At 43.9% G+C, this 24932-nt stretch overlaps 1 protein-coding gene across 1 annotated transcript; it reads left to right on the top strand.

Moving 5' to 3' along the window:
- The first annotated feature begins 5941 nt into the window (after positions 1-5941).
- On the top strand, positions 5942-24282 carry LOC113545687 (uncharacterized). The gene is made up of 12 exons (XM_053236635.1): positions 5942-6161; positions 6395-6442; positions 8232-8366; positions 8600-8647; positions 16705-16752; positions 18519-18653; positions 18887-18934; positions 21997-22089; positions 22193-22252; positions 23334-23396; positions 23522-23580; positions 23913-24282. The coding sequence occupies exons 2-12, from the start codon at positions 6430-6432 to the stop codon at positions 23952-23954; spliced, it is 744 nt and encodes a 247-aa protein (XP_053092610.1). The 5' UTR covers positions 5942-6161; positions 6395-6429; the 3' UTR covers positions 23955-24282.
- The last annotated feature ends 650 nt before the right edge of the window (positions 24283-24932 follow it).

The following is a 24932-nucleotide window of genomic DNA, read 5'->3' on the forward strand; positions in this document are numbered from 1 at the left end:
TCTAGGTTCCTCCACTAAATCCTATACAAGTGCATCTACCATGAACAACACGGGTGAGAGCATGTTTTCTTTCTTTAGATACAGCACATCAGTCTGTGTGAAGTCACTTCCTATTGCTGGTTTGAAAAGTCAGACCTAAAGGAACTCGTCAGTTTTGTAAAAACAATAGCTCATTCCAATGCGTTATCGTTTCTAGAGTAACAGCTCCTTCACAGGGACTTGTATGACGGACTCTCCACAAAAAAACATAATAAAAACGTGTGTAATCGTTGATATGGTGAAGTTTTCTGTAAAAGCTGTAGGTTTTCTGACATCTTCAGGACAGAGGAGTTTATGCTTTGTGGTTTCTTGGTAACATGATGTCATGGTTCTGCTGAAATCGGCGCTTTGCTTGACAAAGTTTCCCATCAGCCCTTGCACATCACAAGACCTTGTCCCATGTCTCACTGAGCACTCACACCTGTTCTGTATTACCCCTTATCAGCAGCCCTACTTAACTCCTGGTCTCTGTATGTTTCATTGTCAAGCTTTTGTCGTGCGTATGTGTTGTTGTGTGTATTTCATAGCCTTGATCATAGTCTGCCTGTTTTTGCTTTATATCCAGTGTTTACTTTATGGTTCTTGTTTCATGGTTTTGGTTGTTTGTGTTACATTTTTTTAGTAAAATCTGCACTTGCGTCCACTGCCTCTACAAAATCCCTGACACATTACAAGCTGTGTTTTTGGTTCCCCTTCAGGAACTCGAGCTGCGTCGAAACGCTATGGGAACGCCTTCAGCGTGACCACGCTCTGAATCACATGTGTAATCAGTTCAATGGACGTCACGGGCGGGGTGCCGTAGCAACCAGGAACCTTATAAGCACGAGCAGTGGATACAGCGGCAGCTTTCTCTCATTCAGCAAGCGCTCTGTGTGTCAGTCTGATTTTGTATTGTCTGTCTAAGCATTATGTCAAAAGCGAAAGAAAAGACAAAACATGAGGGCAAGAGCAGGCAGCGTTTTAGCCTGTGTGTTCCTCCCTGTCCGCGCTATATTACGGGTGGGGATACACACAGCCTGTGCGTTGTCTGCTTGGGAGCAGAGCACGAAAAGTCGGCTCTCGAGGGAGCCAGCTGCTCACATTGCGAGCGTTTGCCGCCGCGTGCGCTTCGCTCCCGGAGGGCTCTCTTTGAGGAGGGAGCCTTCACCCACGTTCCTCGCGGTGCTGGCCCCGCTTCTGCCGAGGCAGAGCGGCGGTTACACTTGTGGGGTTCGCAAATGGATTTGGTGGAGGGAATGGAGACGGGCGAGTCCCTTTCTCCTTCCTCATCCACCAGATCCGCTGTCCGCTCTCTGGGATCGGAAGCCTGCTTTGCGGTCTCTTCCTCCCGGGGAGAGGGCTCGGGGCTCTGCCTGTCTTAGACCGAGGAGGTTGACGTGGAGGGCGCTGATGATAATTTTTCCCCCTCATATGGATTTGGTGGAGGGAATGGAGATGGGCGAGTCCCTTTCTTCTTCCTCATCCGCCAGATCCACTGGTCCTTTTATGTGGTTTTGCTTTTGCCGTGGTATGCCTAAAGCTCGCGAAAAGACGAAATATGAGGCAAAAACAGGCAGCATTTTAGGCGGTGTGTTTCTCCCTGCCCGCACTATATTACGGGTGGGGATACACATGGTCTGTGCGTTGTCTGTTTAGGAGCGGAGCCCGCATTGTGTGCTTTTGCCGCTGCGTGTGCTTCGCTCCCGGAAGGCTCTCTTTGAAGAGCCGCCACCTCCACGCCGAAGCCTACCTTTTTTCCCCGACCTCCACACCGAGGTGTGGAGGTCGTGGGGGAGGCCTTTCTAGACTCAGGAGATGGTTCTGCCAACCCTGCCACCCATGGTGCTTCAGGGCGCAGTGGTCTCTGGCGAGCGCTTCTCTCAGTTTCCGCCCGGGAACGTAGCGGTACTGGGAGGCTCGCTACCTCTTCAGAAGTTTACAGAGCAGATAGTTCGGCCGTCCCCTGCCGGTCCGCCGCTTCAGGGCACCGAGCTAGCTGCTCTCATTACACCAGAGGTCAGTCTCGAGAGACTAATTCCCTTAGTAGACTATTTGGCAGTGTGGAACCTCTGCCGAATGTGTCTCAATGGGTCCTGCATACTGTAGAGAGAGGCTACAGAATCCATTCGGTTCTTTAGCGCCTCTTTTTTGCAGGGTTCTTCCTACTGTGGTGGGCCCCGAGCAGGCTCTGGTAATGGAACAGGAAGTGCACACTCTCCTGAGGAAGGAGATCATTGAGGTGGTCCCTGTTCACGATAGAGAGTCCGGGTTCTACAGCCAGTACTTCATCGTTCCGAGCTGAGACAAGCCGGCGGTTCCTCCCCCACTGCTCTCTAGCTCTTGGGGCTGCCAGGCGGGAGCAGCCCCCTCTGCATACCAGTGCCTCATACTGGGAGGCACAAAAAAAAAAAAAAACACTGTAAGCCGCGGTCTTCTAGGGCGAAGCCGGATCTGCGCCCGGTCTTCTGTCATAAAAGACCTTGGCCAAGAAGTCCTGACCCTGGTTGCCCAGGACTTCTGAGGGTACACCTCATCATACGGTGCCCGTCTCTCCTCAGTGCCCTCAGGAGATCGATCTGCCAACCCTGCCACCTATGGTGTTTCAGGGCGCAGCGATCTCCGGCGAGCGCTTCTCTCAGTTTCCGCCCGGGAACGTAGCAGTACTTAGAGGCTCGCTACCTCTTCAGAGGTCTCCAGAGCAGCTAGCTGCTCTCATTACACCAGAGGTCGGTCTTGAGAGACTGATTCCCTTAGTGGACTATTTGGCAGCGTGGAACTTCTGCCGAATGTGTCTCAGTGGGTCCTGCATACTGTAGAGGGAGGCTACCGAATCCAATTCGGTTCCCCAGTGCCTCGTTTTTCTGGGGTTCTTCCCACTGTGGTGGGCCCCGAGCAGGCTCTGGTAATGGAACAGGAAGTGCACACTCTCCTGAGGAAGGAGGCCATCGAGGTGGTCCCTCCTCACGACAGAGAGTCTGGGTTCTACAGCCGATACTTCATTGTTCCGAAGAAGGGTGGAGAGCTGCGTCTCATTTTGAATCTGCGTCATTTGAACCGCTCAGTCGTGTGACTGAAGTTCAAGATGCTTACGATCAAACAGGTTGTGTCTCAGATCAGCTCCGAGGACTGGTTTGTCACGATCGATCTAAAAGACGCATACTCCCATCCTTCCCCAGAACAGGAAGTTCCTGAGGTTTGCTTTTGGGGCGAAGCTTACCAATATTGGGTTCTTCCGTTCGGCCTGGCACTCTCACCCCGCACTTTCACGAAGTGTGTGGATGCTGCTCTGGCTCCTCTGCGACTCCAGGGCATCCGCATACTGAATTATATTGACGATTGGTTGATATTAGCTCAATTGGAGCAGGTGGCGTTTTGGCATCAAGATGTTGTTCTCGCCCACATGAAGAGCTGGGGTTAAAACTAAACGCCAAGAAAAGTGTGCTTTCTCCAGTACAGGGAACCACTTATCTGGGCGTGGTGTGGGATTCGACCACGATGCAGGCACGTCTGTCTCCTGCTCGGATTGGTCGATCCTCACAGCAGTCACGAGAGTGAGAGAAGGCTGGTCACTCACTGTAAAGCAGTTCCAGAAACTGCTGGGTTTGATGGCAGCTGTGTCCAACGTGATACTTTTTGGCCTGCTGTACATGAGACCCCTACAGTGGTGGCTCAAGACCAAGACCCCGAGGGGAAACCCGCTTCGCATGATCAAGGTCACGCGGCGATGCCTACGTGCCTTAGACATGTGGAGGATACCTTGGTTCTTGTCTCAGGGCCCGGTGCTGGAGCTCCTTGTCACTGTGTAATGCTAGTGACGGACGCATCTCTCACCGGTTGGGGAGAAGTCATGAGTGGCTGCTCAGCCCGTGGTCCGTGGAGCGGCCGCCATCTCACGTGGCACATTACCTGCCTGGGGATGATGGCCATGTTTCTAACTTTGAAACACTTTCTCTCAGACCTAAGAGTTCGCCATGTGTTGGTGCGCACCGACAACACAGAGGTGGCCTCTTATGTCAACCACCGGGAAGGTCTGCGTTAGCGCCCCCCTTTACAGGCTGGCGCACCAGATCCTTGTGTGGTCCCAGGGGAAACAACTCCTGTTCGGAGCAGTTTACATCCCTGGGCATCTCAATATGGGAGCAGACATCCTGTAGAGGATGTATATTCCCAAAAGTTCCCTCCTCTACACCATGGCCTGTCGTGCTCCAGGCCTTCTGTCCTCCTCCCTTTCGGGAGCCCGACCAGCAGAGGCTTAATTGTTGTGTCCAGTGTGAGCAGTGGACGCATACGTCCTCAGAGCTGCCCGATGGGTCGTGGATGCCATCTATCTGGCCTGTGAGTCCTCTGATCTCCCCTCGCCCTTGGCAGTCAAGGCTCACTCCACTAGAAGTGTGACGGCCTCCAAGGCCTTTCTGGCAGGTATCCCTATGCAGGACATCTGCAACGCTGCGGGTTGGTCCATGCCCCTGACTTTCGTCGGGTTCTATGGCCTCGACATGCGAGCCCCTCCGGGCTCTTTTGTTCTCTCGCCCTAGCTGTACTCTTCCACACTGGGCAGGGATTTGTAAGTCTGGCAGCGTGGGCATACTCGTTCCCATAGTGTTTCGAAGCAGCTCAAGGGGAACGAGATGCCGCGTCTCAGTGCCGTACTTCCAGCATCCCTGCGAGCGCCTGCTTCATTCTCGAAGCTGCCGCTGTATCCACCGCTCGTGCTTTTAAGCTTCCTGGTTGCTACGTCACCCCGCCCGTGACGTCTCGCCCATCCATTGGACTGATTACACATGTGATTCAGAGCGTGGTCATGCTGAAGGCGTTCCCATAGCGTTTCGAGGCAGCTCGAGTTCCTGAAGGGGAACCATGTCTTATTAATTTCAAGAGAGTGAAAAAAGAGAGGCTGTCGAGGGAAAGACTTTATAGCTGCTATGATATAAAAGAGAAGAGGAACTAACTATAAATAGATATAAATTGCATTAAAAATTCCTTAAAAATAAAAATTGAAATTTAGTAAATCACTGTGGTATAAGAGGAATAAAACACTTGGGGACGTCCTGTTATAGGAAAATAATCAACTTCAGGGTGGTAACAGTACATCGTCACTCAGTATTATACTGTAACACACACACACACACACACACACACACACATGCATGCAAACAACATGTAGTGTAAAATTAGAAAAAGCAGCACTGCACAAAAGACAACAAAGTACAAGACAATAAAGCGACACTGTGCAGGAATCTGTACAATGAGGACAATACAATAAACACAACACTAGACATTAAACACAACACACAACACCACTGTTATAAGTGTAGTAAGAGTGTGAACATGCAGTGTGTACAGGAGTGTAGTGTTTGTTTATTTGTCCTGTTTTATTCTCTGCACTAAACCCTAAAGCATTGTGTGAAGCAGGAGGAAAGAACAGAGGAAATGTACGTGGTTAATGTCGAGGGTTAATGCGGCTTTAAAACATGGAGGCTGATGTGACTGATAGAGCTTTACTTTTACAGCCTTTATTTCAGTTACACGAGTTAAAACCAAACAGCCAAGAAAAAGAAAGTTTATGTAAAGAAACTTAACACCACACACACACACACACACACACACACACACACACCAGTGAATAAGAGTAATGTGAATGTGTGTATTAGGGCTGTGTGATGTGACACAAATATCATATCATGATACTTAAAGACATTTGTACGATACACAATATGTATCATGATGAAAACATTATTCAGAATAAACAGATAATGTGTATTAAACAGATATGAATATGAGTTATTTCAGTGTTAATGAATGTGCTTTGTGTTGTTTGTCCTCTGAACGCTCACTCACACTCACATGAAAGTAAAATCCTCCCACTCGAGTGAATTTTTTATTGTGTCCTGCAGGATTCCAGTCCTGATCACAAGCACACACCAATACCTGTTCATATCTGTATCTGTTTAGAACACATCATCTGTTCATTCCCAATAATGTATTCACATTCACTTCCATCCCTACAGACAGCATCAGTGAGCAGAACGAGTCCACACAGACGACTCCGACTAGAAGAACCAGCACCGGAGTGACTCACACTGAAAATGGAGCTTCTCAAAACAACATTCCCAAGAACAGTACAGAAGATATCTGGACTACAAGTGAGTATGAGAGATCCAGTCCACTTTTCACACATGATCAGAAGTTTTTCTGAAAAAGTTACATTTCACCATGTCCTGAAAGAGCATGTAACATCATGTGAATAATCTGTGATTACACTGTCACAGTATGGAATATGTGTATGAGTAAATGAGCACAGTATCAGACTGATACACAACACCAGTATCAGTATCGATGTGTTTCTAATATCACAGTCTGTCTGTTCTATTTCTAGATTCCTCCACTAAATCCTCCACAACTGCATCTACCATGAACAACACGGGTGAGATCATGTTTTCTTTCTTTAGATACAGCACATCAGTCTGTGTGATGTCACTTCCTATTGCTGGTTTGAAAAGTCAGACCTAAAGGAACTCGTCAGTTTTGTAAAAACAGTAGCTCATTCCAATGCGTTATCGTTTCTAGAGTAACAGCTCCTTGACAGGGACTTGTATGACGGACTCTCCACAAAAAACATAATAAAAACGTGTGTAATCGTTGATATGATGAAGTTTTCTGTAAAAACTGTAGGTTTTCTGATATCTTCAGGACAGAGGAGTTTATGCTTTGTGGTTTCTTGCTAACATGATGAAATGGTTATGCCGAAATCGGCACTTCGATTTACAGTGTTTCCCATCAGCCCCTGCACATCACATGACCTTGTCCCCTGTCTCACAGAGCACTCACACCTGTTCTGTATTACCCCTTATCAGCAGCCCTACTTAACTCCTGGTCTCTGTATGTTTCCTTGTCAAGCTTTTGTCATGTGTATGTGTTGTTGTGTGTATTTCATAGCCTTGATCATAGTCTGCCTGTTTTTGCTTTATATCCACTGTTTATATTCTGGTTCTTGTTTCATGGTTTTGGTTGTTTGTGTTACATTTTTTTAGTAAAATCTGCATTTGTATCCACTGCCTCTACAAAATCCCTGACACATTACAAGCTGTGTTTTTGTTTTTGTCTTATTAACTTCAAGAGAGAAAAAAGAGATGCTGGTGAGGGAAAGACTTTATAGCTGCTATGATATAAAAGAAAACAGGAACTAACTATAAATAGATATAAATTGTATGATTCCTTAAAAATAAAAATTGTAATTTAGTAAATCACTGTGGTATAAGAGGAATAAAACACTTGGGGACGTGCTGTTATAGGAAAATAATCAACTTCAGGGTGGTAACAGTACCTCGTTACTCAGTATTATACTGTAACACACACACACACACACACATGCATGCAAACAACATGTAGTGTAAAATTAGAAAAAGCAGCAGTGCACAAAGGACAACAAAGTACAAGACAATAAACCGACACTGTGCAGGAATCTGTACAATGAGGACAATACAATAAACACAACACTAGACATTAAACACAACACACAACACCACGGTTATAAGTGTAGTAAGAGTGTGAACATGCAGTGTGTACAGGAGTGTAGTGTTTGGTTATTTGTCCTGTTTTATTCTCTGCACTAAACCCTAAAGCACTGAGGGAAGCAGGAGGAAAGAACAGAGGAAATGTCCGTGGTTAATGTCAAGGGTTAATGCGGCTTTAAAACGTGAAGGCTGATGTGACTGATAGAGCTTGAGTTTTACAGCCTTTATTTCAGTTACACGAGTTAAAACCAAACTGAAAAGAAAAAGAAAGTTTATGTAAAGAAACTTAACACCACACATACACACACCAGTGAATAAGAGTAATGTGAATGTGTGTATTAGGGCTGTGTGATGTGACACAAATATCATATCGTGATACTTAAAGACATTTGTACGATACACGATATGTATCATGATGAAAACATTATTCAGAATAAACAGATAATGTGTATTAAACAGATATGAATATGAGTTATTTCAGTGTTAATGAATGTGCTTTGTGTTGTTTGTCCTCTGAACGCTCACTCACACTCACATGAAAGTAAAATCCTCCCACTCTAGTGAATTTTTTATTGTGTCCTGCAGGATTCCAGTCCTGATCACAAGCACACACCAATACCTGTTCATATCTGTATCTGTTTAGAACACATCATCTGTTCATTCCCAATAATGTATTCACATTCACTTCCATCCCTACAGACAGCATCAGTGAGGAGAACGAGTCCACACAGACGACTCCGACTAGAAGAACCAGCACCGGAGTGACTCACACTGAAAATGGAGCTTCTCAAAACAACATTCCCAAGAGCAGTACAGAAGATATCTGGACTACAAGTGAGTATGAGAGATCCAGTCCACTTTTCACACATGATCAGAAGTTTTTCTGAAAAAGTTACATTTCACCATGTCGTGAAAGAGCATGTAACATCATGGGAATAATCTGTGATTACACTGTCACAGTATGGAATATGTGTATGAGTAAATGAGCACAGTATCAGACTGATACACAACACCAGTATCAGTATCGATGTGTTTCTAATATCATAGTCTGTCTGTTCTATTACTAGATTCCTCCACTACATCCTCCACAACTACATCTACCATGAACAACACGGGTGAGAGCATGTTTTCTTTCTTTAGATACAGCACATCAGTCTGTGTGATGTCACTTCCTATTGCTGGTTTGAAAAGTCAGACCTAAAGGAACTCGTCAGTTTTGTAAAAACAGTAGCTCATTCCAATGCGTTATTGTTTCTAGAGTAACAGCTCCTTCACAGGGACTTGTATGACGGACTCTCCACAAAAAAACGTAATAAAAATGTGTGTAATCGTTGATATGGTTAAGTTTTCTGTAAAAGCTGTAGGTTTTCTGACATCTTCAGGACAGAGGAGTTTATGCTTTGTGGTTTCTGGGTAACATGATGTCATGGTTCTGCCGAAATCGGCGCTTCGCTTTACAGTGTTTCCCATCAGCCCCTGCACATCACATGACCTTGTCCCATGTCTCACTGAGCACTCCCACCTGTTCTGTATTACCCCTTATCAGCAGCCCTACTTAACTCCTTGTCTCTCTATGTTTCCTTGTCAAGCTTTTGTCATGCGTGTGTGTTGTGTGTGTGTTCCACAGCCTTGATCATAGTCTGCCTGTTTTTGCTTTATATCCAGTGTTTACTTTATGGTTCTTGTTTCATGGTTTTGGTTGTTTGTGTTACATGTTTTTAGTAAAATCTGCACTTGCATCCACTGCCTCTACAAAATCCCTGACACATTACAAGCTGCGTTTTTGGTTCCCCTTCAGGAACTCGAGCTGCGTTGAAATGCTATGGGAACGCCTTCAGCGTGACCACGCTCTGAATCACATGTGTAATCAGTCCAATGGATGGGCGAGACATCACGGGCGGGGTGCCGTAGCAACCAGGAAGCTTAAAAACACAAGCGGTGGATACAGCGGCAGCTTTCTGTCATTCAGCAAGCGCTCTGTGTGTGTCAGTCTGATTTTGTATTGTCTGTCTAAGCATTATGTCAAAAGCGAAAGAAAAGACAAAACATGAGGGCGAGACCGGGCAGCGTTTTAGCCTGTGTGTTCCTCCCTGCCCTCGCTATATTACGGGTGGGGATACACACAGCCTGTGCATTGTCTGCTTGGGAGCGGAGCACGAAAAGTCGGCTCTCGAGGGAGCCAGCTGCTCGCATTACGAGCGTTTGCCGCCGCGTGCGCGTCGCTCCCGGAAGGCTCTCTTTGAGGAGGGAGCCTTCACCCGTGTTCCTCGCATTGCTGGCCCCGCTCCTGCCGAAGCAGAGCGGCAGTTACACTCGTGGGGTTCGCAAATGGATTTAGTGGAGGGAATGGAGACGGGCACCCATGGTGCTTCAGGGCGCAGTGGTCTCCGGCGAGCACTTCTCTCAGTTTCCACGCGGGAATGTAGCGGTACTGGCAGGCTCGCTACCTCTTCGGAGGTTTCCAGAGCAGACAGTTTGGCCATCCCCTGCCGGTCCGCCGCTTCAGGGCACCGAGCTAGCCGCTCTCATTACACCAGAGCGGTCCTGCATACTGTAGAGAGAGGCTACAGAATCCATTCGGTTCTCTAGCGCCTCTTTTTTGCTGGTTTATTCCTACTTTGGTGGGCCTGAGCAGGCTCTGGTAATGGAACAAGAAGTAAACACTCCCCTGAGGAAGGAGATCATTGAGGTGGTCCCTGTTCACGATAGAGAGTCCGGGTTCTACAGCCAGTACTTCATCGTTCCGAGCTCAGACAAGACGGCGGTTCCTCCCCCGCCGCTCTCTAGCTCTTGGGGCTGCCAGGCGGGAGCAGCCCCCTCCGCGTACCAGTGCCTCATACTGGGAGGCAAAAACAAAAAAAAAAAAAACACTCTAAGCCGGGGTCTTCTAGTTCGAAGCCGGATCAGTCTTCTGTCATAAAAGACCTTGGCCAAGAAGTCCTGACCCTGGTGGCCCAGGACTTCTGAGGGCAGGCCCCTCTGGGGAAGAGCGGTGTACACCTCATCATACGGTGCCCGTCTCTCCTCAGTGCCCTCAGGAGATCGATCTGCCAACCCTGCCACCTATGGTGTTTCAGGGCGCAGCGATCTCCGGCGAGCGCTTCTCTCAGTTTCCGCCCGGGAACGTAGCAGTACTTAGAGGCTCGCTACCTCTTCAGAGGTCTCCAGAGCAGCTAGCTGCTCTCATTACACCAGAGGTCGGTCTTGAGAGACTGATTCCCTTAGTGGACTATTTGGCAGCGTGGAACTTCTGCCGAATGTGTCTCAGTGGGTCCTGCATACTGTAGAGGGAGGCTACCGAATCCAATTCGGTTCCCCAGTGCCTCGTTTTTCTGGGGTTCTTCCCACTGTGGTGGGCCCCGAGCAGGCTCTGGTAATGGAACAGGAAGTGCACACTCTCCTGAGGAAGGAGGCCATCGAGGTGGTCCCTCCTCACGACAGAGAGTCTGGGTTCTACAGCCGATACTTCATTGTTCCGAAGAAGGGTGGAGAGCTGCGTCTCATTTTGAATCTGCGTCATTTGAACCGCTCAGTCGTGTGACTGAAGTTCAAGATGCTTACGATCAAACAGGTCGTGTCTCAGATCAGCTCCGAGGACTGGTTTGTCACGATCGATCTAAAAGACGCATACTCCCATCCTTCCCCAACACAGGAAGTTCCTGAGGTTTGCTTTCGGGGGCGAAGCTTACCAATATTGGGTTCTTGTGCCTGGCACTCTCACCCCGCACTTTCACGAAGTGTGTGGATGCTGCTCTGGCTCCTCTGCGACTCCAGGGCATCCGCATACTGAATTATATTGACGATTGGTTGATATTAGCTCAATTGGAGCAGGTGGCTGTAGGAATCGAGACTATCAAACTAAGGAAACTAACTGTCTCTACAACCACGCCGAGAACAAAGGCATTCCTTTACACCCAACAGACCTGGGATGGCTCCGGCCTGTCTAGGCTCAACGACAGGTTGTAAAACATTAAGGGATGATACCGGTCATCGGAATGCAGAAAACCCTAAAAAGGGTGTAAATTACCCCTCGGTGGAGCTGACCTCGAATTGACCACCCTTAACAGATGCCTTTTGTTTGGATTAGGGAACTGGTTGAGATTTATCACACTACACCCTACTCAGCTTCAAGTGACCTTTGCTCCCAACTGAACCAGTAAAAGGACTCCAGGCCTAAGACTCCTCCACTTTTAAGAATGTTCTTTTCTTTCTCTGTATCTACCTTATTTTATTTCAATATAATCGTTGAGTTTGTGTTAAATCTGTATGGGGAACATGCATTCCCACAACCTGTATTAAACCAGAGGGCAAGAGTTAACTTACACTTCAGCCACGGCGACTTCTCACATGGTTGGAAGTCCAGTGTTACCTCCAAATCACGTACTCTAACCAGCATTATATTACAACCCCACTATTAAATGAATTGTATAATATTAAGTCTGTTTCTTTCTGTAAACATGCCATTATACCCAGTAGCTAATGGCCATGGCTAATGTATGTCATGTGTGGTATCTGCATGCTTGTCTTCATGTGCTGAAGCTGTTGATGATTTGCAATTCTCAGTACCTCATATCATACATTTATTATAAACATTAAAGGTAAATAAGACCACATTACATGGGCATTAAAAAGGAGGCACCCCGGGAGGGGTCGCTTGCAAATTAGCTGGAGGGCCAGCCAAGCCACTCTCCAATCATCTCCAAACCGACCTGCGGTTGGTTGAAGACCTCAAGAGGCCGGCTCATCTAAACTGACATAAAAACCGCATGCCCAAGCAAGGAACACACAGAGGAACACAGAAATAGAGGAACGCAACAACAAAGAACAAAGAACAGAGCCGGAGCGGGAGCTGGAGCTGGAGCTGAAACTGGAACGGAGCTGGGACCAGAACAGAGCTGGAACAGGAAGAGAACCTGCCCCAGAAGATTCCAAGACTTGCATCACCGAACCTCGCTTGACTCGACCCTTCGCCCAGCCGTCCAGACTCCAGCCTCCCTCTCCGGCGACGATCAACAACTTCTCTAACATCCTCCAACTCTGGTCCGACTAGAACCTGCTGACCCACACCAACTCCTTCCATTCACCACCTAGGCAAAGCAAGTATTGATACCTCCCGACTTCATTAAGCTGGTGCAGTAAACCTAAAACTCTTTTCACCGATTAATGCTGATTTATGTTGATGGTTGACTCAGGTCAGGTTCTCATGATTTGTCAGGTTTATGTCTAAAAACTCAACTCTCTAATTATTCTCACTGGTTCTCCTCATTCCATATCCCTACATGTATGAATGTGTATGTCTGTGTGTGTGTTGGTTGTGTGTAGTAGTTTAGGATATGTGTGTAGTAGTGTAGTATATATGTGTAGTAGTTTAGTATATGTGTATAGTAGCTTAGTATAATAAAGTCTCGTCTGATGTTTAAAGGCCAGTGTCTTGTGTCTCTGTGCTTCAAATTTATTGCCTTAAACTGCCGATCTTGTTACTGTGCTCTCAATATAGTGTTTCACTATATTTAAGATATTATTGCCGGTGGCCACGGAGGTAATATCCCATGCACAATTAATAAATACACTCGTTTCAACTTATCGCTGGACGAATAGTTGATCAGCTATTAAAATATTAAGTTTACAAATTTCCCCTTTTGAGCTGATCTGCTAATGTCCTACATATTTTGGTGGAGAATACATCAGCTTAACCAAAATGAGCTAAATTTTCCCTACATAGCGTTTTGGCATCGAGATGTTGTTCTGGCCCACATGAAGAGCTGGGGTTAAGACTAAACGCCAAGAAAAGTGTGCTTTCTCCAGTACAGGGAACCACTTATCTGGGCGTGGTGTGGGATTCGACCACGATGCAGGCACGTCTGTCTCCTGCTCGGATTGGTCGATCCTCACAGCAGTCACGAGAGTGAGAGAAGGCTGGTCACTCACTGTAAAGCAGTTCCAGAAACTGCTGGGTTTGATGGCAGTTGTGTCCAACGTGATACTTTTTGGCCTGCTGTACATGAGACCCCTACAGTGGTGGCTCAAGACCAAGGGGTTCTCCCCGAGGGAAAACCCGCTTCGCATGATCAAGATCACACGGCGATGCCTACGTGCCTTAGACATGTGGAGGATACCTTGGTTCTTGTCTCAGGGCCCGGTGCTGGAGCTCCTTGTCACCGTGTAATGCTAGTGACGGACGCATCTCTCACCGGTTGGGGAGAAGTCATGAGTGGCTGCTCAGCCCGTGGTCCGTGGAGCGGCCGCCATCTCACGTGGCACATTACCTGCCTGGGGATGATGGCCATGTTTCTAACTTTGAAACACTTTCTCTCAGACCTAAGAGTTCGCCATGTGTTGGTGCGCACCGACAACACAGAGGTGGCCTCTTACGTCAACCACCGGGAAGGTGTGCGTTAGTGCCCCCCTTTACAGGCTGGCGCACCAGATCCTTGTGTGGTCCCAGGGGAAACAACTCCTGTTTGGAGCAGTTTACATCCCTGGGCATCTCAATATGGGAGCAGACATCCTGTAGAGGCAGGGGCCGAGGCCCGGGGAACGGAGACTTCACCCTGAGATGGTGAAGCATATATGGAGAGTGTTTGGCCGGGCTCAGGTGGACTTGTTTGTGACTCAGGAGATATCGCACTGTCCCTTCTGGTTCTCTCTGACTCAACCAGCTCCTCTTGGACTGGATACAATGTACAGACCTGGCAGAGGCTTCATCTGTATGCCTTTCCACCGATTGATCTGCTCCTGGGAGCTCTGGAAAGAGTGTGCCAGGGCGGGGTCCTTCTGTTGTTAGTAGCCCCGTTCTGGCCGGGCCGAGTATGGATCTCGGCCCTGATTTCCCTCCTCAACGGCCCTCCGTGGGAGATCCCCGTCTGGAGGGACCTCCTCTTGCTGTGGTTGTGACCTCTGCGGGGGCTCGTAGCTTCCAGTCTCTCAACCGAGGTTGTTGAGACCATTCTCCAATCCAGAGCTCCCTCAACAAGGAAACATGTACGCCCTGAGTGGAAATTTTTCACTTCTTGGTGCGGAGACCGCCAGCTCGACCCAGTTAACTGCCCAGTTGGTACAGTGCTGGAGTTCCTGCAGGTCCGATTCTCCGCAGGGTTGACCCTCTCCACCTTGAAGGTGTACATGGCGGTCTTTGTTGCCTATCACGCCCCTAATGGTGGTCAGTTTATGGGCAGACACCCCCTAGTTACATGTTTCCTCCGCGGTGCGCTGAGGCTGAGGCCTCCGGTACAATCTCGTGTCCCTCCGTGGGACCTGGCTGTGGTGCAGAGGTTTTCTGTAAACCTCCTTCTCTTGAGAGAGTTGAGGATCTACAGGCCCTGTCAGTGGCCCTTTCTTTTTAGGCTTTGCGCCCAGTCTGGCCAAAGCGTTTCTCAACCCTCGAGTGGGGTATATTCCCAAAAGTTCCCTCCTCTACACCACGGCCTGTCGTGCTCCAGGCCTTCTGTCCTCCTCCCTTTCAGGAGCCCGACCAACAGAGGCTTAACTGTTGTGTCCAGTGTGAGCAGTGGACGCATACGTCCTCAGAGTTGCCCGATGGGTCGTGGATGCCATCTATCTGGCCTGTGAGTCCTTTGATCTCACCTCACCCTTGGCAGTCAAGGCTCACTCCACTAGAAGTGCAGGACATCTGCAACGCTGCGGGTTGGTCCGTGCCCCTCACTTTCGTCGGGTTCTATGGCCTCGACATGCGAGCCCCTCCGGGCTCTTTTGTTCTCTCGCCCTAGCTGTGCTCTTCCACACTGGGCAGGGATTTGTAAGTCTGGCAGCGTGGGCATACTCGTTCCCATAGCGTTTCGAAGCAGCTCGAGTTCGTGAAGGTGAACGTCTCCAGGTTACGTATGTAACCATCGTTCCCAGAGGGAACGAGATGCTGCGTCTCAGTGCCATACTTCCGGCATCCCTGCGAGCGCCTGCTTCATTCTCGAAGCTGCCGCTGTATCCACCGCTTGTGCTTTTAAGCTTCCTGGTTGCTACGTCACCCCGCCCGTGACGTCTCGCCCATCCATTGGACTGATTACACATGTGATTCAGAGCGTGGTCACGCTGAAGGCGTTCCCATAGCGTTTCGAGGCAGCTCAAGTTCCTGAAGGGGAACCATGGTTGCATACGTAATCTGGAGACGTTTTGTCTTATTAATTTCAAGAGAGTGAAAAAAGAGAGACTGTCGAGGGAAAGACTTTATAGCTGCTATGATATAAAAGAGAAGAGGAACTAACTATAAATAGATATAAATTGTATTAAAAATTCTTTAAAAATAAAAATTGAAATTTAGTAAATCACTGTGGTATAAGAGGAATAAAACAATTGGGGACGTGCTCTTATAGGAAAATAATCAACTTCATGGTGGTAACAGTACATCGTCACTCAGTATTGTACTGTAACACACACACACACACACACACACACACACACACACACATGCAAGCAAACAACATGTAGTGTAAAATTAGAAAAAGCAGCAGTGCACAAAAGACAACAAAGTACAAGACAATAAACCGACACTGTGCAGGAATCTGTACAATGAGGACAATACAATAAACACAACACTAGACATTAAACACAACACCACTGTTATAAGTGTAGTAAGAGTGTGAACATGCAGTGTGTTATTCTCTGCACTAAACCCTAAAGCATTGTGTGAAGCAGGAGGAAAGAACAGAGGAAATGTCCGTGGTTAATGACGAGGGTTAATGCGGCTTTAAAACATGAAGGCTGATGTGACTGATAGAGCTTTACTTTTACAGCCTTTATTTCAGTTACACGAGTTAAAACCAAACAGCCAAGAAAAAGAAAGTGTATATAAAGAAACTTAACACCACATACACACACACACACACACCAGTGAATAAGAGTAATGTGAATGTGTGTATTAGGGCTGTGTGATGTGACACAAATATCATATCATGATACTTAAAGACATTATATCTGGACTACAAGTGAGTATGAGAGATCCAGTCCACTTTTCACATATGATCAGAAGTTTTTCTGAAAAAGTTACATTTCACCATGTCCTGAAAGAGCATGTAACATCATGGGAATAATCTGTGATTACACTGTCACTATATGGAATATGCGTATGAGTAAATGAGCACAGTATCAGACTGATACACAACACCAGTATCAGTATCGATGTGTTTCTAATATCATAGTCTGTCTGTTCTATTTCTAGGTTCCTCCACTAAATCCTATACAAGTGCATCTACCATGAACAACACGGGTGAGAGCATGTTTTCTTTCTTTAGATACAGCACATCAGTCTGTGTGATGTCACTTCCTATTGCTGGTTTGAAAAGTCAGACCTAAAGGAACTCGTCAGTTTTGTAAAAACAGTAGCTCATTCCAATGCGTTATCGTTTCTAGAGTAACAGCTCCTTGACAGGGACTTGTATGACGGACTCTCCACAAAAAAACTTAATAAAAACGTGTGTAATCGTTGATATGGTGAGGTTTTCTGTAAAAGCTGTAGGTTTTCCGACATCTTCAGGACAGAGGAGTTTATGCTTTGTGGTTTCTTGCTAACATGATGAAATGGTTATGCCGAAATCGGCACTTCGCTTTACAGTGTTTCCCATCAGCCCCTGCACATCATATGACCTTGTCCCATGTCTCACTGAGCACTCCCACCTGTTCTGTATTACCCCTTATCAGCAGCCCTACTTAACTCCTTGTCTCTCTATGTTTCCTTGTCAAGCTTTTGTCATGCGTATGTGTTGTTGTGTGTATTTCATAGCCTTGATCATAGTCTGCCTGTTTTTGCTTTATATCCAGTGTTTACTTTATGGTTCCTGTTTCATGGTTTTGGTTTTTTGTATTACATTTTTTTAGTAAAATCTGCACTTGCATCCACTGCCTCTACAAAATCCCTGACACATGACAAGCTGTGTTTTTGTTTTTGTCTTATTAACTTCAAGAGAGAAAAAAGAGAGTGATATAAAAGAGAACAGGAACTAACTATAAATAGATATAAATTGTATGATTCCTTAAAAATAAAAATTGTAATTTGGTAAATCACTGTGGTATAAGAGGAATAAAACACTTGGGGACGTCCTGTTATAGGAAAATAATCAACTTCAGGGTGGTAACAGTACCTCGTTACTCAGTATTATACTGTAACACACACACACACACACACACACACATGCATGCAAACAACATGTAGTGTAAAATTAGAAAAAGCAGCAGTGCACAAAGGACAACAAAGTACAAGACAATAAAGCGACACTGTGCAGGAATCTGTACAATGAGGACAATACAATAAACACAACACTAGACATTAAACACAACACACAACACCACTGTTATAAGTGTAGTGACAGTGTGAACATGCAGTGTGTACAGGAGTGTAGTGTTTGGTTATTTGTCCTGTTTTATTCTCTGCACTAAACCCTAAAGCATTGTGTGAAGCAGGAGGAAAGAACAGAGGAAATGTCCGTGGTTAATGTCGAGGGTTAATGCGGCTTTAAAACATGAAGGCTGATGTGACTGATAGAGCTTTACTTTTACAGCCTTTATTTCAGTTACACGAGTTACAACCAAAGAGCCAAGAAAAAGAAAGTTTATGTAAAGAAACTTAACACCACACATACACACACCAGTGAATAAGAGTAAAGTGAATGTGTGTATTAGGGCTGTGTGATGTGACACAAATATCATATCATGATACTTAAACACATTTGTACGATACACGATATGTATCATGATGAAAACATTATTCAGAATAAACAGATAATGTGTATTAAACAGATATGAATATGAGTTATTTCAGTGTTAATGAATGTGCTTTGTGTTGTTTGTCCTCTGAACGCTCACTCACACTCACATGAAAGTAAAATCCTCCCACTCGAGAGAATTTTTTATTGTGTCCTGCAGGATTCCAGTCCTGATCACAAGCACACACCAATACCTGTTCATATCTGTATCTGTTTATAACACATCATCTGTTCATTCCCAATAATGTATTCACATTCACTTCCATCCCTACAGACAGCATCAGTGAGGAGAACAAGTCCACACAGACGACTCCGACTAGAAGAACCAGCACCGGAGTGACTCACACTGAAAATGGAGCTTCTCAAAAGAACATTCCCAAGAGCAGTACAGAAGATATCAGGACTACAAGTGAGTATGAGAGATACAGTCCACTTTTCACACATGATCAGAAGTTTTTCTGAAAAAGTTACATTTCACCATGTCCTGAAAGAGCATGTAACATCATGGGAATAATCTGTGATTACACTGTCACAGTATGGAATATGTGTATGAGTAAATGAGCACAGTATCAGACTGATACACAACACCAGTATCAGTATCGATGTGTTTCTAATATCATATTCTGTCTGTTCTATTTCTAGGTTCCTCCACTACATCCTCCACAACTACATCTACCATGAACAACACGGGTGAGAGCATGTTTTCTTTCTTTAGATACAGCACATCAGTCTGTGTGATGTCACTTCCTATTGCTGGTTTGAAAAGTCAGACCTAAAGGAACTCGTCAGTTTTGTAAAAACAGATACGTTATCGTTTCTAGAGTAACAGCTCCTTCACAGGGACTTGTATGACGGACTCTCCACAAAAAAACATAATAAAAACGTGTGTAATTGTTGATATGGTGAGGTTTTCTGTAAAAGCTGTAGGTTTTCTGACATCTTCAGGACAGAGGAGTTTATGCTTTGTGGTTTCTGGGTAACATGATGGCATGGTTATGCTGAAATCGGCACTTGACAAAGTTTCCCATCAGCCCCTGCACATCACATGCCCTTGTCCCATGTCTCACTGAGCACTCACACCTGTTCTGTATTACCCCTTATCAGCAGCCCTACTTAAGTCCTGGTCTCTGTATGTTTCATTGTCATTTCATTTCATTGGAGTCTGAGGCGGCCATGTTGTGACGCTAAACCCAGTGGTGAATTAACAGATATTATTTCATTAAATTCGGCTGTAGTCTGTAGCTACTGTTTAAGCTAATGGTATCATGAATAAAAAATATTACATGAAATGAAAGTTTCACTGTTTCAGTTAAATATAAGAAATATAAGATGTACGGAAATTAATTTAGAGGAAACATGATTAAATTGTTGTTATTCTACAATAAGAAGTGTTTAAGCCTTTCTAAGCCTATTTGCTTTGTCTGTGTATTAAGCAGATTTGTGAATTATTAGAGCTTAATAAAAAAATAAATAATACTGTTGTGATTATCTCTACAATGTGAATAGTAACACAGAGGCTTAATAAAAGATGGAACTTCACATTGTGATGATAGGCAACATTTAAGACGTGTGAGACGTCTGTTCAACTCGTCAAAACCACTGAGTATCAGCTCGCTAGTGCAGTGCCCATCAGTTTACACTCGTCTACATCTTTCTCACATTCTGTCTGACCACAAGCTGTCACAAGTAGAAAACAGGTCTCATCTAAACATCCTGACCATCTCATTCAGGCACCAGTTATTTTTCTTTAACAGCACAGAAGATTTCACCAGCTTATGGTTTGTAAATATGACAGTGGCATGAGAAACTTAGAATTAATCAGTCAGAGATGTTATTGAGTTCTGTTTGTTTCCCGGTTAAACAGTGGCCATGAAAAGTGCACAAGTGTGTGTTTGTTTATACACTCAGTCTACTAGACTCGTTCTTTATCACATTTAGCTTTTAAATGCAGTGCATTAGCTAGCTACATGAGTTAGCTTGGGAAGAGTAGAGTTGCAGTGAAGTTTCATTTCACTTCAGAAAAGGGTTTCTGTACAGCTGTAAATAAAGTACGTTTTTGTTTCCATTGCATCAGAATCCCTTATCAGTGTTCGATAGCAGCCGATCATCAAGAACAACAAGAGCTATGGACACTTTTCTCTCCTAGCTCGCGTGTGCTGTTAGTGATGGACTCCTCATGCTGAGTTTTATGCTGAAGATGTTTTATCAGGTTATGTGTATTGTCGGAAGATGCTGTAGCTCCACCTCTTAATATTTTCAGAGAGCACAGTTTGTAGTCTGCTTTGTTTTGATCATTAATGATGAAATGCATCCAGATCGCTGTCATTTCACGAGATGTGTTCATTAGCGTAACAGTGTACACTAGGCTTACATCACAGGTTATATTACTTGGTGTCAGATTTTGATCCTGAAATATGGTTGAAGGAGTACGGTATCAGACTGATACTGATACCAATATAACTACTGATTAATCCCTAACAGTAACTGCATCCACAACTGCATCCACAATGAAGAACTAACATCACTTACATTAATGCTAGAATTTTATATATATTCAGTATTTAAAATAGTTTTCATTTATTGCATCTCATGCCATCATCATGATATCCGTGAGCTTCTCATGTCTTTGTCCATATAAAGCAGCTGTAAGTTTAACAACATACTGCACCCTGATATACTGGAAAATGATATTTTCCTGTACAATGATGAGGATTATCAGTATTTGTTGAGTCAAACCCAACAAGTGTTCAGTCCTGGAGTGTTTTCTCGTACACACTCGACCACTTGTGGTGAAGAATGACTCATAGAAACTTCACTTTTTTTCCCACATCTATAGACCAGTGCATGTGGTTTTTACACCTACAACTTTCTGATGTCCATCTCTGCAGAAATTTTGTTTTTATAACTTAAACCACAGCGAACACCACAGAGGACAGGAACGGGTTCCACAACGTTAAATATAATTATAAATTAAAAAAATTGTCACAATTCTCAAATTCACTTTTAAGTTAAAGTTTTGAACTTCACTCAGTTTTTTCCTGACTTGATATCTTCTAAAGGAACAGTCAGTATGTTGTGAGTGAAATCAGTCATGTGTTCATTTAAAATAAAATAAAAAACACTCACTTAACAATGTTTAAATGACTTAAACGTTTCTTTATACTTCTAGAGTCCTAGCAGGCCAAGGAAAAAAAGTACCACATAACCACAGGTGTATGTCAGTGAGCGAGACGGCTCTGTGCTAACAGCAAAAATAATAAACGGCATGTTTATCCCTGTGCTTTTACTGACCAACCTTCCCACAGCCTCGGCCACTTGTTTTCCGTTAGCACACAAAACTGAATTCACAGGTCAAATTTAGATAAAGTCTGTGTGAAGCGAAAGCCTTTTGTGTCCTCTGTCCTTTCCCCTTCAGTAAACTTTTCCACCAGAACTATTTTATTCATACTTGGTTTCACTGCTGCGTAAGCGCCCTCATCACCATAGCAACGGGTCAAAAAATCATGAATAAAAAAACAAAAGATCAACTATATCTTTAGAAAAGTGGTATCAAATTACTCATAAGTGTCTGTCCATAGTAATTTGGATATTTGTAAAGAATATGGTCAAAAAAATAGTATTCAAAAATGATTGTTTGAAGACGAGTAGATTCTTAACTTATATTTGGATTGAAAATTTAATTTGTCTGTTTATTATGTTTATTATTTTATAATAATTTCTACTCAGATTTGTTGTGTTCTTTGTGATTTCAGGCATCATGATTATTGTCTCTGTGCTGATTGGAGTCACTGTTGTAGTAATTTTTGTAGCTCTGCTGCTGTGGAGACGTTTCTTCCAAAAGAAAAGTGAGAAATCTCCATGAAACAGATAACTGATTGTCTCTAAGTGCCATGAAATCAGCTGCTTTTAGTGAACACTCATTTGTGCTGATTGTTTTGCGTTTCTCAGCTGCTAAAGTCAGAAAGCCAGATCATGTCTATGAATCCATAGGAGATGTTCCACTGGAAGGTGAGTAAGATTATTTTTTATATATATGCATATAACTGTACATATACAGTTGCATATAACTGTGATGAATTTGCACTATTTGTCCTTATAGTACACAATAATAGAAGGTATTTATTTATAATCGCACTATCCAGTGTCACTCAGATGAAGATGGGTTCCCTTTTGAGTCTGGTTCCTCTCAAGGTTTCTTCCTCATATCGTTTCAGGCAGTTTTTCCTCACCACCGTCGCTTCTGGCTTGCTCATTAGGAATAAATTCACATATTTACAATATGTTTTTTTTAATCGATTTATTTCTGTAAAGCTGCTTTGTGACAATGTCCATTGTTAAAAGTGCTATACAAATAAAATCGAATTGAATTAAATTTAATATATTTACACTCATGTTTTAATCATCAGGAAGATGCTTTCGCAGAATCCCACCTCTTTTATTTCCACCTGGATTTATTAGCCAGTTGAAACAATGTGAATGAATAGAATAGTGTAGTGTGTCGTGTACGCAGCTTATCTGATTTATTGTATATTTTCATGGTTCCATCATCTCCGTTATGTTGTAAAGTTGACTATGCAGCATTCTATGTATGAAAATTCATGAATTTACTACTCATCCTGCTCAAACATGTACTACAAAGAGTCTATTTCTTTTTTGCCTTACGTTTTTAAAGGTTGAATCAGAAATTAAGGAAAGATGCTTGAAATAAAAAGAACAAAGCAAATATATAAAAAATAATGCAAAAGAACGGAAGTAATGTTAGATCAAGGAAGATTTTAACATGGCTGTCAAAGACCTCTTGCTAGCCTTTTAGTTAAATACCTGCGTGAGAGGAAGCTTGGAAATGAGATCGGAGAAGTCTGTAGGAGAAAAATTAATTTTATAAATTTTATAAAATTTTAAAATTTATTATTCATTAATAATACAGTCGACTTACAGTACAGACAGAGGCATCGTTGAATATATAATAAGCAGGAAGATAGATTTTGTCCATGTAGATCAGGCAGTAACTGATTAGATGTGTATGAATCCATGATTATGAACAGAATTTGTTTGTTTGTTTGTTTGTTTGTTTGTTTGTTTGTTACAGCACAGGGAAATCAATATGAAGCCATTTACGTCCTGGCAGGTGACCCAGCTATAGTCAATAAGGGTAAAATCATACACGATCCATATCGACTTTAATGATTAAATACTGAATGTGCATGTGTGTGTGTGTGTGTGTGTGTAAATTGTGTATTGGTTGTGTTGTGAATGTCGTAACCATTTATTATACAGGGAAAAAGACACACACTGATGCTCCCTCATGTTCAGAGACACAATCACCTGAAAATCCGGTAAATATCATCTCACTTATACACTATGGCCATTTATACTAAGCTCCGCCCACTTTTAAGTGTAACTTCACATATTCCATGTTGTGTTTGAAACCTGTGCATGAGCACCTGATTACATATTCCCCTCCTTTAAGACTTTGTAATAAAAAATGAAAAAAGATATAATTGATATGACAAAGATATAATTTTTTATTATGGCAATTTGGTTCCCTTTCTCATAAATAAACATATTTGAGGGAAAAAAACAGGATCCTTCTTCTTCTTCTTCTTCTTCTTCTTCTTCTTATTATTATTATAAAAGAGTCGGTAATGTTTTGTATTTTCTCCTCCAGGTCGAGTCGGTGTATTCCACAATACAGAAACGGCACGCTTAAATCTCTCACATCTCAGAGTATTCACATTAACTATACATCCACTGTTTGTCTTTAAAGTACTATGGGACAAAGTTAATCATTTATCCATTGTTGCCTCGGCCAGGAGGTTATGACTTGACTGTAGACAGATCTTTCAATAAGATCACTGGATTCATTCATTCATACTTCATTATTTGATTTAATTTTCATTTTGTAGCATAATGTACATTTTCTAATTTCTATATTTTTATATATTGTATATATAGTCAATGACAGACACTGACAGAGTTTTCATGATTTTGCTTTTATACACCACCACAATGGATTTGAAATAAAACAATCAAGATGTGATGGAAGTATTAAACTTTCAGCAGACTTTCAGCTTTGTTTTAACAGGTTCCACAAAAATATGGCATTTACCATTTAGGAATCACAGCCATTTTCAGCAAAGTACCTCCATTTTCAGGGGCTCAAAGGTATATAAAGTGACATAATTGTAAATATAACCATAATTTTAATACATGGATGAAAATCCTTTGCAGTCAATGACTGCCTGAAGTCTGGAGCCCATGTTCTCAAAACTCAAATTCTGAGTTTCCTCCCTGGAGATGCTTTGCCAGGCCTTCACTGCAGCCACCTTCAGTTGCTGCTTGTTTGTGGGTCTTTCTGCCTTCAGTCTTGTCTTCAGTAAGTGAAAAGCAGCTCTATTGGGTTGAGATCAGGCGACTGACTTGGCCATTGAAGAATATTCCATTTCTTTGCCTTCAAAAAGTCTTGAGCTGCTTTCGCAGTATGTTTAGGGTCATTATCCACCTGCACTGTGAAGCGGCATCCTATCATCCCATCCTTTGTAGCATTTGGCTGAATGTGAGCAGAGAGTATAGCCCTATACACCTCAGAATTCATCTTGCTACTTCTGTAAGCATTCACATCATCAATAAACACCAGTGAGCCCGTTCCATTGGCAGCCATACATGCCCATGCCATAACACTGCCTCC

Source organism: Pangasianodon hypophthalmus, chromosome 9, assembly GCF_027358585.1.
Source record: "Pangasianodon hypophthalmus isolate fPanHyp1 chromosome 9, fPanHyp1.pri, whole genome shotgun sequence".
NCBI classification, from domain to species: Eukaryota; Metazoa; Chordata; class Actinopteri; order Siluriformes; family Pangasiidae; genus Pangasianodon; species Pangasianodon hypophthalmus.